Source organism: Nelusetta ayraudi, unplaced genomic scaffold (assembly GCF_046127955.1).
Source record: "Nelusetta ayraudi isolate G7.1 ecotype Tasmania unplaced genomic scaffold, CSIRO-AGI_Nayr_v1 ptg000070l, whole genome shotgun sequence".
In the NCBI taxonomy this organism is placed as follows: Eukaryota; Metazoa; Chordata; class Actinopteri; order Tetraodontiformes; family Monacanthidae; genus Nelusetta; species Nelusetta ayraudi.
Window position 1 is genome coordinate 2,016,797 of NW_027466120.1, and position 17,397 is coordinate 2,034,193.

General features: G+C 46.2%; 2 protein-coding genes across 4 annotated transcripts in view; one reads left to right on the forward strand and one right to left on the reverse strand.

Annotated features, from left to right (window-relative positions):
* Window positions 1-3,252: 3,252 nt before the first annotated feature.
* Window positions 3,253-6,769, reverse strand: dffa (DNA fragmentation factor, alpha polypeptide). 2 transcript variants are annotated; one of them, XM_076041630.1, is made up of 6 exons: window positions 6,512-6,769; window positions 5,469-5,627; window positions 5,214-5,368; window positions 4,876-5,077; window positions 4,142-4,263; window positions 3,253-3,644 (listed from the first exon to the last, which is right to left on the reverse strand). In XM_076041630.1, the coding sequence occupies exons 1-6, from the start codon at window positions 6,603-6,605 to the stop codon at window positions 3,495-3,497; spliced, it is 882 nt and encodes a 293-aa protein (XP_075897745.1). In that variant the 5' UTR covers window positions 6,606-6,769; the 3' UTR covers window positions 3,253-3,494. The 2 variants fall into 2 exon arrangements, with proteins under 2 accessions (XP_075897745.1, XP_075897744.1); XM_076041629.1 differs by having other exon boundaries at window positions 4,142-4,269; window positions 6,512-6,761.
* A 230-nt stretch (window positions 6,770-6,999) lies between these two features.
* Window positions 7,000-17,397, forward strand: part of pex14 (peroxisomal biogenesis factor 14) — a 47,589-nt gene continuing 37,191 nt past the window's right edge. The window contains exons 1-2 of one of the 2 annotated variants that reach the window (XM_076041627.1): window positions 7,000-7,264; window positions 8,387-8,437. In XM_076041627.1, coding sequence (XP_075897742.1) covers window positions 7,229-7,264; window positions 8,387-8,437 — 87 coding nt within the window. In that variant the 5' untranslated portion in view covers window positions 7,000-7,228. The remainder of the gene's footprint in view (window positions 7,265-8,386; window positions 8,438-17,397) is intronic. The other variant, XM_076041628.1, reaches the window with a different exon arrangement.

A 17,397-nucleotide genomic window follows, 5' to 3' on the forward strand; every position in this document is an offset into this window, starting at 1 on the left:
GTCTTGTCTTATTGTGTCTCTGCTATGGACAGGTGACTGTAAAATGAATTAACCTTAAGGGATAAATGAAGAACTCTGAATCGGAAGTACGCACTGTGGACACACTGAAATAAACATAATAATAAATAATATGTTCCATTTGCCATCAGATGCAGGGCAAGGTGTTTTCATTCTTTGCCATAGTTTTAAACTTTAGGATGAAAACAAATACATTTCATTGTCTTGACTTTGACGTTTTGAGTGTTTGCTGTTCAGAGGTCGTGCATTAAATCAATCAATCAATCAAACCTTCATTTGTAGAGCACTCACTTTTCATACAATAAAATGCAGCACAAAGTGCTTTACAGTTAAAAACAAAGCCCCCCCCCTCCGTGCCCATGTAGATGTCCCCACCCACCCCAACCATACAAACACATACACACACACATACACGCACACACACACACGCACATGCATACCCACGAAAGAAGGAAAATGAGGCTGAGTACGGATGAACCAGAGAGAAAAACACTATCCTAACAAGCCCTCTTCATCGGGTAGCGGCCACAACCAATGATACCCGGCCACAAGCGTGGGTCCGCGAACCAATCCGGACGGGGAAGAGCCGAGTACCACCGCCGTGAATTCTGAAGTAGCTGGAGGTGCAAGATTCTTTTCTTGGGAAGACCAGAAAGCAGGGCATTGCAGTAGTCAATACGACTGGAAATAAAAGCATGCACTAGCATCTCTGCGTTGGCCAAGGAGAGAATTGGGTGGACTCTGGCTTCTGTTCTTCAGATGATAAAAAAAACTGTTTTTACAACATGCTTAATGTGTGGGATAAAAGTAAGCTCAGAGTCTAAGATAACACCCAGGTTTTTTACTTGAACCGATGGCCTCAGTGACAGGCCCTGTAATTTTGACAGGTGGTTCTCTCTCTTGGCTTCAGGACCGATAACTAAAACTTCAGCTTTGTCCTGGTTGAGCTGTAGGAAGTTTTCTGCCATCCATAATTTGATCTCTAAAATGCAGTTGAAAAGGGCATCAATTGGCCTTGTGTCATCAGGAGACATGGCAATGTACAACTGTGTGTCATCAGCGCAACTGTGAAAATGAATGCTGTGTCTCCTGATAACATCCCCAAGTGGCAATATGTATAGATTAAAAAGGACGGGGCCTAAGATGGAGCCTTGGGGCACCCCACATGTTATTTTGTGGATTCCTGCATGTATCCATACTTCCCAGGTATCTTCTATCTGTGAGATATGATTCAAGCGAGTGATATGCTGCTTAAAATCCATGGCCTATAAATTGTAATGCATAAAATGGGAGAGCTGTTAAAAACAAAAGCATGATATTCAAAGGTGGTGAACTGATCAAATGAAATTTGTTTGGGGGTAAGGGAAGTGCAGAAAATAGAGGCGGTACCCCCACCTTTCCTATCCGTGCTTGTAGAGAAGATAAAATGAAAATTTTCAGGGGAGGCCTCAATTAGAACAGCTGATGCATCCGTGCCCAGCCAAGTCTCAGTTAAGAACAAACAGTCAATCATATTCTCTCTGATAAGATCAGACCAGAGATAAAAACAGTCAACCCATTGCTGCTCAGAGAGGTAAAAACTTCCCTTAAATACTCCTTGGTCACCTCCGATTGACAGCAGGACGTGTCTTTAAAACCTACATGCAGGATGAGCCTGGTGAAAGTCCCAAGTGCGCTGCCAATGAACCTCTGTGCCATATGCATCGCAGTCGACAGGCGTCACGGGCTTCACACGCATCCGTTGCTGCGCTGCAGTCTCGACGCAACATTATTCAAAACGACGGCAGGAAAAAAAGTGATGTCCCCTGTGCAATCGCAAAGCCACGGCAATTGGTGTTCTTTGTTGGAGGGACAAACGCAGCGACGACAGGTGTCAAAACGGTGAGTGCCACATGACCCGTGAGTCACGCGGCGAGACCGTCGCCGCTAGACTGATACATGACATCTACAATCATCCTTAATGGATGATTTTAAATGAGCTTCGAAGCAGCAATGCAGCTCTTCTTCCAGCGGAGTGGAATCAGAGCCACGTCAGTCTGTATGCATCTTGTTCAGTGAAGCTGTCGCACGCAGAATGTTACTGTCGGGCTCCGAGCTGCTGGAGTGATAAATTACCAGGCCTCTGAATCAAGTAGTTTATTTTTTGTAGTGAAAATTCCAACAAAAACTATTTGTTCCATGGTGGCATTTGTACAGTTGCTTTCTGGAAAAAAGAAAATGTGATTCAATTCTCCCTCTCTCTCTCTCTCTCTCTCACACACACACACACACACACACACACTTTGGTTTCATTATCTGTCACCAATCTAGAAATTAACTAATTTTTTTGGAGGTTGTTTCAGAGGAAATTATAACAATGGGTCTTACATACTTGAAGAAGCCACATACTGACTTCTAATATCTTTACGCTTTGATTTGGTTGCTCAAACTTTAGAAAATGCCTCAAAAGTACAGAAAAACTGAAAGAAGATGAAAAAGTAAACTTTGGCTCTGCATCGATCAAACAGGAGAAAATGATGAGGCACAGGATCGATGTGGTTGAAGCTGCAATAAAAAGCACAGTGCTCTTGCCACAAATATTATTGTTGTTATCCTCAATCTCAAGCGTAAACTTACAGAGAAATAAGCGAATCGCCGTGACTCACTCTGAAGTCAAGAGTAAAGTTCAGAGGAAGATTTACCCTCAGGAAGTGGCAAACATTTGTTCAGTCTTGTATTATTCCCTGCAGCAAAATGTTGCAGATCTGCCAGGAAGCAGTTCATGTGATTAAATTAAATTAATATAGTGATTACAGATATGAGAAAAAAAAAAAAAGTTTTATGGCAATGTTTTAGCAGGATAGAAAATATACTAAATTTGTTACTGTAGAGAAAACCTACAAGGACATTTTAAAGTTTTTTTTTTTGTTTAAAGTAACAATATGCTTTTCCCTTTGGTACAGCAGCAAAATCTGGTGTGATTAAAAAAAAGAAAAAAGTACAGATTCAGAATAAACTAACTTAACTTTCATCTGAGAAAATGCAAGAAGTGTGTCACCTGCAGTGTTAAACAACTCCTTTGAGTTTAATCTGGACATAATTTGATTTGATATCATAATCTGGCAGAGCACAGGTCCAGTGAAGGAGCCCATCCAAATCTGACTCAGTGGGAATAAGCCTTTGATATGCATGACTTGTGCAAATCACCCAGAATCCGCTGCTGGAGGCCAAAGCAGTGCAGTGGATGTTTTGTAGTTGTTTTTTTTTTTTTTACAATAGAGATTATAATGCCGGCATCAACATCATTAACATTCATGGATTCCAGCATTTCTAGACAGGTATAAACAGGATGGAATGGATCCCATCCGAACCACCTTGAGGCAGTTAGTGTGAACTCTTATCAGTCTCTGCTCAGGTGAGGCCTCCGTCTTGCTGCTGCCGCTTCCAGCTGTTGGCCTCCGCGCTTCTCTTGACTGTGTTGCCGTCCGCCGCCCCGGCTATGTGTCGCTCCTGATGGACTGCACGGCCTGAACTTGCTGGAGGCGCTCGGCCAGCTGGGCCTCGCAGGCCTGCAGCAGCGCCGAGGTCCTGGCGGAGTCCCACCCCAGCACCTCCGACATCACTTCCGCCCCTTTGCTCACCACCATCTGAGAGGACAAACAGAGAAAATGGAAACTTTACTCCGAGTTGTGACAAACTGGCTTTTTAAACTGGCTGAAGCTGGAGTTGGAGCTGAAGTTGCATTAGACTGAAGCACATCAAAACTACTTCTCCTTGTTTGTACAGCCCGAGGCAGAGGAAATCTGCTTATTGCCCTCTTGCTCTCTCGGTTATATAACAGTGCTGTGTCAGTAATAAAGTACAATTTTTTGTTGTGTCGAGACTTGCAATTTTGCGTAATTGCTTCATCAATCCCACGGCTGCTTATTAGACTCGTTTGTGCATGTAAGCGGACAAGGCTGGTCCTAGAAGAACCGGATGGCGCTGCGTTGCTACGGCTAATTTGAAGGCCGTCACTTGTTTGCGGTGTTGGAAGCTGAGTGAAGGACATTCTGTCACAGTCAGATGAGAGGGAAGGGTTTTCCACAGAGGTTGCTGTCTTTAGACGGGATGTGGAGGAGGTTTGTTTTTTTGTTTTTTTTACCTGCAGATCTGCAGTTGACAGCCTGGTTTCCGGGCTCGTCTTGCCTTTCAGGACCATCAGCGTCCTGGTCATGAATCCCGACACCGAGTCCACCTCGTCTCCTGCGTCCTCGCCCCCAGACCCTGTCGCTGTAAAATCCACCGCTTGAATTCCAAGGTCAACTTTTTCTCAAAGGACAACAGTACCACCTAGTGAGCAAAAGGCGCATGCACAACTTTTTGTGCACCACAAACCAGTATTGTTAGAGTTAACACCGCAGGACAAGGTGTTTTGGTGAAGTAGAAAGTCAAACATTGACAGGATAAGCCAGGAATGTCAAAGACATTTACCCCCAGAAAACTGGAATTACAAGGTTTACATTAGCTAGATGAGTGAAGCCAAACAATGTTGTGTTTTTCTTTTGAGGCGAAGATGCTGCCCACTTCTGATAATACATCATAACTTAGTGTTGTCTGTGGTTTATTTTTAGCTCCAGTCTTCACAAGTGGCTTCTTCTTCATTGTGGTTTTCCAGAGCAGCCTGGAGCTGTGGCCTCTTGTCTTAAACTTCCTGCCTATTTAACGGTACAGGAAGCCCACTGGTGTTGGAATCCGCAGAAAATTAAGACACAGACCAGACAGACGGATGAGCTAGATTGCAGCTTGATTAGAGAATAGCTGAAGGCAATGTGTCTTTGTTTAGTTTTTTTTCTTCCAATTCAGGGAAATTAAAACAATGGCACAATTTAGCCGTACCTTCCAGGCTGGCCTGGCTCGGCTCACCCTGGCCGCCCTCTCTGTCTGCAGCCTTGAGGTAGAGCTGCAGCAACTCCTTGGACTGTCTCTCCTCCTCACGGCGGTCCAGCACCCTCTGCAGCGTCTCCTGGAGGTCCTCTGCCTTTTTCTCCTGAAAGCCCAGCGCGAAGGCCAGCTCGGTGGACCGAGCGTCGACTAAGCTCTGAAAACAGGCAGTTGACTCGTGTTAACACAAGCAGGAACTCTGTAAGCACCTTCCCCACTGTGCTTGGCCCCTTGATACTTTGTACAACCAACATTACAAATAGAGAAACAGAGCTCTGATGCTGGTCAATTACCTGTAAGTCATCTTCAGACATGAGGATGACGCTGGCAAGGTCCTGCTTCAGTTGCTGAGCCAGGTCCCACCAGGGTTCCTCAACGTGCGACGTGTCCACTGCGTCGGTGTCGATCACCACAGACTCCCTGGCCATCCAGGCTGTACCTCCATCCACTGTGAGGCACAAAAGACACGGCTATGTAAACGAGGTCCAGGAAATTGAGCATCTGATCTGGGCTGAAAATAAACCAACAACCCAAAAACCCTTTCTTACTCCTGCGAAGTGGCGACCAGGACTCTTTTGCGTGCAACAACATGAACTTTGTGTTTATGGGTAAACACAGGAAGTAGGCATCGTCCTCAACGATGGTCCCGTCATCCTCTAGGACCACAGTGACGGAGTCCTCGCAGCTGAAGCCCAGAAACTCACCACCTGCCAAAATGCACATCAAACATGTCACGTTCGTTCCCCTTTCATATTCTTTGTTAGTTAGTATCTAAACCATCTTTGCTCGCGCAGTCATAACTCATGTATGTAAATAAATGTATGTTCTGCATTTTGTGTCACCTCACCTCACACAGTGACACAAACTCTGAAGTACTGACAATTATTTCAGTAAAGCGGATCTCACTTGCGGTTGTCCATCCCATCACATCTTCACAATGACCTCCGATTTACGTCCACGAAGACAGTTTTGCTGTTTTATTTAGATTCTGTGGCTGCAGTTCAGCCCATCGAGCCCTGAGGCGTGTTTATATGCAGAAACAGATGCGGTTTATTACATTTCCCAGTTTGAGGGACCATGGTGCACTTGCTCATGTTCCCCCAGTATATCCCGGCCCACAGTGTTTAAACACATCTGTCTCCCCTGGCCTGCACCAGCCAAGGCACTGCAGGGAGGTTGGCAACGCCTGGTGACTAGCATCCCAGGAATGAGCAGCGCAGGAGGCAGATTGTTTGACTTCTCCCGATCCCGGCAAGTTCGGACACGATGGGAGAGATCCTCGACTCGCACAATTCGTCCGAGATCATGGCAAAAGAAGTTAAGCCTCGATAATGCGGCAAAAGGCGCCGCGGATAAAAAAAAAAAAAAAAACGACTGAAAAGCAGCCGCACAGCGAAGGAAACAGGTTAACAGCAAAACAACAACTACAACACAACACACACAAGGTGTAAATAAACACATGTATGAGAGGGAAACGTTTCGTTTCAGTGCCAAAATTGGACTGAGAGCGTCCGCACTCAGTAACACATTAGTTCCTGTCGCGCTATAATGTAAACGCTTCACTTTACACGAGAATTCTTTGACAACTCACCTTTCGCTTTCAGCTCTTCTAAAGATGGAACTGCCAAGCCGTAAGACTTCTGCCGTGTGAAATTACAAACCTTACAAGGTTTACGGTCTGTCATTCTAGGATTTGTGTGAACAAACCACTTTTTTATTTTATTTTTATTAATCTAATGGTACTTATGTTAGAAACAAGAAAAATGCCCAATGTACTGCCCAGGCAGATACTATCACGCGTTTCTGCAGTTTCGAACGCGGAACCGCGTCTTCTTCGTGACCCTCTGCGCATGCGTGGTTGTACAACACTGCCATCCTGTGGAGGTAGCTAATTACAGTTTTCCCCAGTCAAGGGAGAAGTTCTGTGAATGCCAATGTCAAACCTTTCCTGGTTTCATTTCGTCATATCATTATACCCAGATTGAAATTTCACCAATCTCATTACAAATAAAAAAAAACAAACAAACAAACAAACAAACTATTCACATAAGGGAGCAGTAGTAATACCAATAAGTGAAAAATATTCGTACTGTTGAGCGGTCTTATCAACCTTTGCTATCTTGTCTACATTAAATTTGAATATGCATATCATAGTTTCTCTATGAGCATGTCTGGGGCTCCGTAAAAATGTTATTCTTAAAGAAAACAACAACAATCATGACGAACGTCCAATGCGAAAACCTAGGTCAGTCAAAACAATCGAGCGCCCCTCAGTCGAACAGCCTCACAACCGACCACCGATAGAAAGATGGCATCCACCGAGCAAAGTGATCCACCACAACAGGTAACATGTGTGCATCAAAACAATTAACCGTCGACAAGAACGGCGAAAACATCACCGTGATAACTTTTGGTGCCGAGACATCTAAATACCATCGTTGTTATTTTGTATTTCTTTGTACAGCCTCTCATGCAGCGACTGTTAGCATGTCTGCTAGTTAGCACGCTAGGTAGCGCCTCAGCAACGGTCCAAAAGTTGCTCCTCAGTTTTACTAAACTAGTGGAGTTGTATGTATGACCTAGCCGACGTTGCTGCACTCCACCACCCGTTCTCAAAATTCGAAAAAAGTTGCTGTCTCTTATCTCTACACTGTATCAGTGTAATATATTTCCATGTAGCCTGAGTATGAGTTGTCATGTGCAGTTTATGATTGAGAAGAAAAAGGTCACTGTTAGCCAAACAAACCTAATTTTTCAGGGTCTCTGCTAGTGGCTAGTGGCTGTTTGAGGATAAGGCTCCTCTCGGACGAGAAATATTTATTTGAAAAAAGAATGGGAATGCAAAGAAAAACAAACAAACAAAAACAACAACAACGTATATTGCATGTGCAGAGACACAACATTTACGCTGTGCAAGTACGCCATATGATATCCAAAAAATATTTCTGTATGGTAGTCAAGCGTTAAGAGGTTGACAGTTGACATCAGTTGTCTGTGTCCACAGTAAATGCAAATGAGGAAAGTCTGAGTAAGCTGGTTTATTTGAGCTTATCGTGTATGCTAGTGTTTACACAGGCAGTAACTCTCTGCTTTCTTGAATCATAGTTACTTTGCTACAGAATGCTATACACATTTTTATTACATATTCCAAATATCCAGATGTTTTTGGAAGGAAGTGTTCAGGTGCATATGTTGCTTGTTTGTCCATTCGCCATGATCAGACGCTACACATGGAGCCATGTCAGCTGTTGAAATGTGTTTTTCTGACAGGCAGTCAAATCTCAAACTTCCTCAAACACAACTTCTTCAGAGGCCTTTAATTTGTTTAATGACTATCAGATTATAAAGTCGATAGAAGTGCTGCAAGGATATTCATCTGACTTCCACATGTAAATACTGTGTTATTGCCGTAATGTGTATGTCCGCCAGTAGATGGCACTCTAACACAAGTCTTAACTTTCCTCAGGCTGGCCTTTTAACTGGAGACGAAGTGGTAGCACCCCCCAGAGAAGCCTTGGTAAGGATTCATTATTTAATACAAATGACTTGACTGATAAGGTAATATGCGATGGAATGACAAAGCCATGTAAGTGCCTTACTGATCTATCTGAGGATGTGTTTAATTGATAACTTTAAGAGAATATTTGATCAAAAGATAGTCAGTTTTAATTTAATCTTTATTACATCATCCCTTCCAGATTGTGATCGATGATGTCTGTCATTATTTGGTCAGCCATGTGCTATTAATGCTCCAGAGGATATTTGTTTTGAAACACCATCATATAATTTTTTGCCAGGCTCACTCACTCTTTAATAAAATTGCACACTAACCAGCGTAATCTGTCATCTGCCAGAGAAACATTAGGTTGTTACTAATGTATTTATTCACAGTCGCTATAAGATAGTTGTGTTAATCAAGAAACTTCTTCTCCGCGTCTAATTAGTTGATGTCACTGGTTTTCTGCTGAGATCAAGTATTAGAGGCTTCCAATTAGCAACCAGCCATTTACGCAGCGCACTGATGTCTCGGAGCTCATAATGAGAGTGTACATTATGTTCCTTGTCTTTGGGCCTTTTAAAAAAAAGCAACTAGAAAGGTCTATTTTAGCAGTCGCTGTGGTTAAGCTGTGGCTTTAATCATGTTTTGCCATGACACGCTCGCCACAGACCTTTGTAATGCAGAGTTTAGCCCATTGTGTTGCTGTTTGGGCTACGGCCCAAATTTAAGCCCAGCATGGCTTTCGGAAGGTTTATTTAAAGTTATTCACACTAGTTTTAGACTTCATTTGCACGAGCACAACACATTTACGGCATCTGCCTACCAAAACGGGGTATTTCTTGCTTCTGCGGAAGCTCTCAGAATCTTTAGAGTAACTGGTGATTGTGTATGTGGAAAGAATATACAACTGATCTATTTTTGTAGAATAGCCCTTATTTTGCAAAATTGACATCACTTATATTTTCTGAATATATTAGTGTCTTCAGCTTGTCATCAAACTCCCCAGAAAAGTCCATTCTTTACATTCTTTCTACATCTTTTGCTTGCACCATTCTTCAGAAAGTTTTGCTGGGACACGCAGTCCTGAAAATCAGCCCTCTGTGATGTCACAAAAGGCAACACTGTAACAGCTCAACCAGCACGGTGTCCATTCCACCCTCAGGGACTGGCTCGTGTCATTGAGTGATAAACAAAGACTAAGTTTAGCTACAAGCTAAACCCGGTGTTTCAACAGGAGGCTGTAAACAGAGTGCTAAATATGCTATGAGAGAAATATGCGTTTTGGATAATTAATCATGACACGTTGGTCGTTAGAAAGATCTGCAAACAGACGCCCCATCTGACCTTCGCCCGGCGCTCAACTTTAGCAGGCACGATTTAAACGACCGTAAACATCGGCTGCTTTTCAATAATGCGTGTCGGCAAGCGTGGTGATGACTTTCCCCGAGTGACGACAACGCTTGTAACCCGGCCAGTCTCATCTCTAAGTGGCGCACAACACTTCGCAGGTACATCCGCCGTCCTTGTGTATAGGCACCGTGTCCGGGCCGGAGCGGCAGCGGCAGCAGCGGCGGCGCATTGTTCAGCCTCCCATGTCTCAATGTCATTCACCACCATTCACTCTTCATCCTCCCCCCATCATCCCTTCATGCCAAGGCTAATTTAATCCTGGGGTTATTGATTGTGGGAGCGTTCTCCCAGGCTTTCTTTCAATTTGCTTCAATTTTGTCATCCCGCCGCGCTTGGCGAAAGACCTCCTCAAACAACGTGGGGGAAGGAATTCCAGTTGCGAGGGTCCTGATTCGAGACTGCTTGACAAGTCGCCCCCCCCCCACCCTCTCTCCCCCACCCGCCTTCACACCACCACAACCACCACCTCCCCTCACTTCCAGCCCCCTTTTTTTCTCCTCTCTCTTTTTGATGAGCTGCTCTTTCCCAGTTAAGTGGATTATTACAGTAGGGATAATTCTTGTCACATGGCATTATTTGGATGAGGTGAATAATTGAAATTTGTGTCTGAAAGGATTTTATCTGGATGAGAGGAACGGGAGTGCTGGCAGGGTTGGGAGGAGACGGAGAGGGAGAGAGCGGCCGCCTCTGCGCGCGCGCGCTCGCTCACGCACACACACACACACTTGCTTTTTTTTTTTTTTTCTTCCTGCGCACATGTGCATGTCAGACGAGCTATTGTGTCAGGCTGGGGACACCAGTCATGTTAACAGATTCTGACTCACCTCGCCCAGATCAGCAGGCCTGGCACGGCGCAGCGCCGAGCCTCCTCGGTGGCACCGGGGTCCTGCTCAGGGGTCGCTGCCCCAGCCTGTGCCACCATCTAGGCCAGAGGGGAGGATCTGGACCTGCAGTTGTGCGCCCTGTGTGTGTGTGTGTGTGTGTGTGTGTGTGTGTGTGTGTGTGTGTGTGTGTGTGTGTGTGTGTGTGCGCGGTTGAGTTGCAGTTGACTGGTGTACCAGTTGCTGCCAGCCGCTGCCGCTGCCTCTGGCGCGGCTCTTTGCTCCCTCTCACTCCAGCCTTTCGCTTCTTCTCCGTCTCTCCCTCCTCCCTGCTTCCCCCCCCCAACCCCCCCCCCCCCCCGCCCCCCCCACCTTACACTCGCTGCTGCCAAGACAACCCTCCACCCTCTCCTCCCCACCCCAACGCCACCAGTCCCCCTAGTACCAGTGTCTGCCTCGTTTTGCGCCCTTTTTCTCCGCCTGCAGTGACACTCGGTGCTCACCCTCCATCTCCTCCGATCACTCTGCCCTCGTTACCTTCACATCCAACCCAAACACATCACAACAACAGTTACTCGTGTGCAAATCCCCCCCTTTGCAAGACATCGTCAGGGAACAGGGCCGCCCGTCTCTGCAGCTCGTTCCAGGAAGTGCACGGACCTGACGGCTCAGTGTGTTGATCGTGTTGCTGATCACACAGTAGACGGGAACGAAGGCCAGACAGTTCTTTTTTTTTCTTTTTTTAGTCAGTGAGTGGTTTTGATATTCAGTGATCTTAAAAAGTAACATCAAGGTCAGAGAACATTAGAAAAACGTTTTAGAAAATCAAGTTGTACCTAAAATCTCAGAATTTTGTTTTTCTTGGCAAAAATTCCAGATTTCATATTTTTAACCGTTTGGCTGCTGTTTAATAAGTTTTCTTAAATCTTTAATTCTGAACCAACCAGAAAAAAAACTATTCACCGACATGTTTTGTCAACAACAACAATATCTGGAACAATGATCAACTATTGCGCTGCGCTGGATCAAACTCCTCCAACCGGTGCCGACAAAACATTCTGCACAGGTGATTGAAAACCGGTCGGAACCCCTTCAAATGTCTTCAGGCGTCAAATTCTTCCCGCTCTCCCTCGTGGAATTTGACCCGTCGCTTCCTTTTCCACACGCCGACTTCTAAGCACCCCGCATGAAAAAGCATGTGTTTGTTTGTGGGGGATGCAACATGCACAGCCCCTAAGTATGTGCGTGTGTGTGTGTGTGTGTGTGTGTGTGTGTGTGTGTGTGTGTGTGTGTGTGTGTGTGTGTGTGTGTGTGTGTGTGTGTGTGTGTGTGTGTGTGTGTGTCTGTCTGTTTGGATTTAGCGGTTTTAGCGCGGCGTAGGGAGGGCGCTAATGGGAGGGGAAAGAAGGAATTGTGAGAAGAACATCCCCGGTCTCACGGCAACTTCAAAAGCTCCCCCTTCCCCAGGATATTAAGCGACTATGATGAAAAATTTAGCAAGCGTTAAATAAGCCGCTTTGAAGTGATCTGTTTTGGCTCCGCCGTCTCCAAATTTCCGCAGCCCCTCTTGCGCTCGCCGCCGCCGCCGCCGCTGCAGCGCCGGCGAGGCGAGGCAGGGCCTGCGTGTCGAGTGCAGGCGCTGCAGGAGGAGGAGGAGGAGGAGGAGAAGAAGGAGGAGGAGACCTGGTGGATGAGGGAGAGGATGTGGCAGCAGAAAGAGTCCGGCCGCTGACAACCGAGGTGCTGCTCCCCGCTGCCCTCCTTTTGTCTCACTGGCTCCTTCTTTAATTTCAACACCCCCCACCCCCACCACCCCCGCTTCCAGATCCTCTGCGGAGCCCAGCGAGACTCGAGCAGACAGATGTTCCTCATATGGCGCCCTCTCTCTCTCTCTCTCTCTCTCTCTCTCTCTCGCTCTCTCTCTCTCTCTCTGTCTTTTCTGAAGTGATGCGTGGGTGTAACACAAATGTAACGCAGTGGTGATAGCAGGAAGTCGGAGGTTACTCTCGGGTCATTGCGCTGCCTTTGTTGCCCCCACTGGCTCTCCACATGGCGGACTCATGTGCGTCTGTGCGTGTGCTTGAGCACGCAGCCCTGTTGCAACGCACTGGTAAAGTGAATTTTGCACAATATGACACCTTTTTTTTGGGGGGGGGGAAGAAAAGAATAATTTAAGCTCTCCAACTGTCACCACCACTATGAAGCAGAAATAACAAGTGTTTAATCTTTTTTTCATTTGATTGTTCATGTTTCAATTCATTTCACATTTATCACTAATAAAGCCATCACTTTAATTTTTGAGGACTGCAGGTTTCAACATGGTCCAAATTAATTATTGGTTACGAAATAAGAAATTAAAGGCAGTAATGAGTCTGGTGCAGGAACTCCATTCTGTCAAGAATGGAGTTCCCATTTAGTCAGTCAGGGGAACCTTCCCCGAGATTTTCCTTTTTTCCTCTTTGCTCATTACTTTAATTGTAATTGTAATCCTTTATTGGAGCTGTCTGCAGTAAAGGAGAATTATGGTGCAAGTGGGGGCGCGAGCCATAGAGATATTTCATGATTATTGGAAAAGACGGTCACTAGGTGGCAGCCACTAGTTCGGCCTCGCTGTAATTACTGGGCGGGATGTGATGGGGAGAAACTCAGCCCTGTGTGTGTGTGTGTGTGTGAGAGAGAGAGAGAGAGATTCCTGCCATTCTAACCTGGTCCTTGAAAGAGAAAAATCTGATCAGCCGCCATTTCACAGTCAATAGTTTCCTGTCACATCGGCTGTAAACACGCCTCTTGTTTGACACAAACACTGAGCAGCTGTGTGTGTGTGTGTGTGTGTGTGTGTGTGTGTGTGTGTGTGTGTGTGTGTGTGTGTGTGTGTGTGTACGTCCGTCTGTATGTGTTCGTGCGTGGACGTCGTCGTCTCACTTCGCCTCTAAACTTTTCAGTGCTCAAACTGCTAATGCGGAGTTTTGAAGGGCGAGCGTGTGATGACATCAAATGCTCTTGAGGCCCCCCCCCCCCCCCCACCGCACACAAACTCTCCCCCAGTAGTTTTGCCGTGTGAATCGTCTGCTCGCTGCAGCAGTAGCAGCAGTTTCTCTCGGTGGTCGCTCTCAAGTTCCCTCTTTCGGAAAGAAAAAAAAAGAAAAACAAAAAGAGGCTCGAAAGCCTCGTCGGCCGTCACGTTCGCGCAGCGCGGCTGCACAGTGCGTGGCGTCTCAGCGGTTAGCAATACAGGAAGGGCCCTCACGTTTTATTGTTGCTGTGTTGCACTTTTTTCCCCAACCCCCCCGTCCCCTCCACAGCCACCCCACCCCACCCCGGCCCCAGCCGTAAGCCTCCTTGGAGGACTCCGTATGAATTCTCACTGTCATGTCCAAGGACGAGTGGCGCAGGGTCAGCTAATTGCTTTTATGATTATGATTTCACGTCAGATTTATTGTGCGTGCTCGGAGCACATCTTTCAGCTCCTGCCGACGTTGCTGCCTCAGACGGGGTGGTGGTGGTGGTGGTGGTGGTGGTGGGGGTGGGGGTGTGCGGGTGAGTTTACAGCTCGAGGCTGCGACTTCTTGTTTAAGTGCAGGTCACACTTTTTGACTCATTAAGAGTTGCAGGGGCTGAATCACGCAGGCTTTTCCTGTAAAAGCCTCTCTTTTCTTCTTCCTCTTCCTCTTCTTCTTCTTCTTGTTCTCCTTCCTCTCGTACGTCATAGCTGCACTCGCGTTTCTCGGGTCCCTTGCCGCCGCGCCGAACACATGTGCGCTCCAGTTTTGAAGGGGTCATGACTGAGGATTGATACAGACGAGGATTTTTGGTATTTTCTGTTGTTTGAAGTTTTTACAAGCCATAAATCCTCCGCGCTCGTGTCGGCGCGCTGATGAAATCACGATGCGCAGTTTGCCAGATTTACCAGTTGCCTGCTTTTTGATGTCATGGAGTCTTTTTTTTTTTTTCTGGCGGAAGAGGGGGGCGGGGGGGGGATCTCCTCCCACCTCCTTTAAAAAAAAAAAAAAAAACAGAGTGGAGATGACTTGAACCCAATTTAAAGATTGAATTTAATTTATGGTATTCAGCGGCGTAGGCCTCATGTGCCGAGCCGCAGTAGCGCTGCCTCGCCAGCCCTGACAATAGCACTTTCATCTTGGATCGCGACAACGGCTTGAAAAAAAAAACACGACAAAAAAAAAATCCTTTTAATTCGCCATCAAGTTCGTATTAAAAGCCGAGAAGAAAGTGCCGCCGCTGCACGTCAATAGTACACATATTTTACGCAGACAGAGAGAGTTGCATGTTGTGACCCGTGGCTTCTTGATTTGTCGCAGTCATCTGACCTCGCTCTGACCCCCCCCCGGCTGGAGCCGCGGCGCTAGCAATGACAGATGCATCCTGGGAATATGGTTTGGATGGCGTTCCGTCGCTCCGAGGAATGCTCGAGCTAGTGTGTTTTTTTTTATATAAAGGCAAAGTTCATTTTGGAGACACATCTGAAGCCTGTGATTTAGCTGATTTCAATCAAGGTTTTTTTTTTTTTTATCTTCTTTTGCCTCGGCAAGTGCGTATATTAATGTAAACAGCGCGGTGACAGAGCTGTAATTTCTTATTCTCCCGCAATTTAGTGAACTGTCACTGCGTGTTTACTGAAGGAACGGCAGGAAATACGACAGCGGTTTAATTACAGCGCAGACGTTTTGCTCCAATATACTTGGGAAAGTGGCCTTATTGAGCCGAGCCCCCTTCTCGTGCCCGCCGCTCGCCTTTGTAATTACTCCGGCCTGATTTATCGCCGTTTCTTTGTGTTTATGGTTGTAAAACGGCTGGAACCAGCGAGGGACTCGGTTCGGAGGAGCGGCGGCGGCGGCCTCGTCTGCCACGCCGAGACGAGGCTGGAAAATCTCCCGATGAATCTGCGCCGCCGCCGCCGCCGCCGCTGTCAGGACTGCTCACATCGCTCTCGGCCTCCAATGTCACTTTCAAGGCGTAATTACACAAGTTGTGTTGATTAGTATGAGGAGCAATTACAGCGGGCTTTCCGCCCCGCAAATGGAGAATGTGACGGCTCTTGATTGACAGGAAGCATCCAGGCCTTAATAAGTAAATGACTATGGTAATTCAGGTAGTGAGAGACCCTCGGATTTGTCAGCATCTTTCTCATTTTTTTCCCACCGTGTCCTCCAGTTTTAATGAACGCCAACGTGATGGGAGCCCAACCCAGCCCCCCACCCCCCCACCCCCCAACCCCCCCCTCCCCCTCTTGCACCTGTCCGTCCGCCTGGCCGGCAAACGGCACTGACATGGGAGCCATATGCACACGCTCTCGCAGCCATCCCGAACAATCTTGCTGCCGAAGCTGAAATTTTCCCTCTGAATGGATCCGGTGTGAAAAATCAAAGCGAGAAAAAAAAAAAAGCTAGAGAGACAGACAAAGAGAGAGAGGGATGAAAAACACCCAGTCCTGGCACACTGTTTGAAAGGCTTTTCAGCACATTGTGCCTTCACAAGTATGGAAATCACAGGGAAAAATTATTTGTAATTGACACTTTGGGGAACATTTTTTTCCCCTGGTTTTATCTGGCTTCGCAGTAAGTTATTAGCTGTTAATTTGTCGGCAGGCTCCCCTACAGCGCCAGATATTTGTTCAAATGCCGTGATCCCCTCGGTGCATTTGTAACTACACTTCTGAAAACGCTGCCCTGTCTAATTATGTAATATAATACTGCCTTTTAGGCAAGTTTCTTTTAATTGAATAATATTAGCCCTGGCTATGGGCAGAGGATTGAAACAGCAGTACTTAAAATAGCTCTTTATACTTGGTAAAATACACAGCGGTCCGCAGTAAAATGTGGAAAAGATGAGGTCTGCAGTTTAGGTGCTTTATAGACACTCCTGTGGATCTGCAGCTTTCACACGGAGAACTGTGTTTTCAATCTTTGAATTCAGGCCGAGCGGTTTTAAACGGTCCCGGGGTTTGATTGGCCCTCACCCACAATGCCATATTTCCTCCTTTGTTAGCAACACTTGGCCTAATCAAGTAATTCCCTGTTTGTCTTTGTAACCCCCTATAGAGTCATACATGCAAAAATAAAAAAATAATTTGCCGTTGCACTCCCGGCGCCCGGCTGTAATTTATATGGATTGAATGACTGCTGCATTGTGGAAAAGCGCGAGTGGACCAAACGCTCGTTTGTCACCTCTAATAAATGTTGGAATGTAAATTATGAAGTTATGCTCCAGATGTAAATGCACTTTATTCCGGCCCTTTAATGTAAACAGCGCCACTCCAATACATTACGGCAGTGGGAAGAGAGGGAGGGCGTTGGAGGGAGGGGGGGTTGACTGGGAATTTTGACTCTTTTCACAATCAATAATAAGCCTAAAAGAGGCGAGATGGGGAACATTATAACGTATGTGGAGCGGGGCTCGTAAATTACGGCATGAAAGCCTGCTTGTACACCAAAAATGTAAATACATTAATGTTATTAATAATGTAGTGACTAATAGTTCTATCAGGACTGTAATAGCAGTTTAATGGAATATGACAGCAAGAATGTATGACACCTCCAACGCTCAGACGGGACCTCACGTGACATTTATCAGGCTTTTCCGAAACAATTTTTTCGATTATTTTTGTTAAGTTAATTGCTTCCCCCGCTGCCCCCTCCCCCCTCCCCCCTCCGCCGACGTCTTCCCCGGATGAGGGGCAGGGAGAAATAAATAAATAAATAAAACAACCTGGTAATGGATATTAATTAA

Coding starts and splice junctions, on each gene's coding strand:
- dffa (XM_076041629.1), bottom strand. CDS start 6,605: ATGACAGACCGTAAACCTTGTAAGGTTTGTAATTTCACACGGCAGAAG. Junction 5,369..5,468: donor CTGGTCGCCACTTCGCAGGA/GTAAGAAAGGGT, acceptor TGTGCCTCACAG/TGGATGGAGGTACAGCCTGG. Junction 3,645..4,141: donor TGTCAACTGCAGATCTGCAG/GTAAAAAAAACA, acceptor TTGTCCTCTCAG/ATGGTGGTGAGCAAAGGGGC.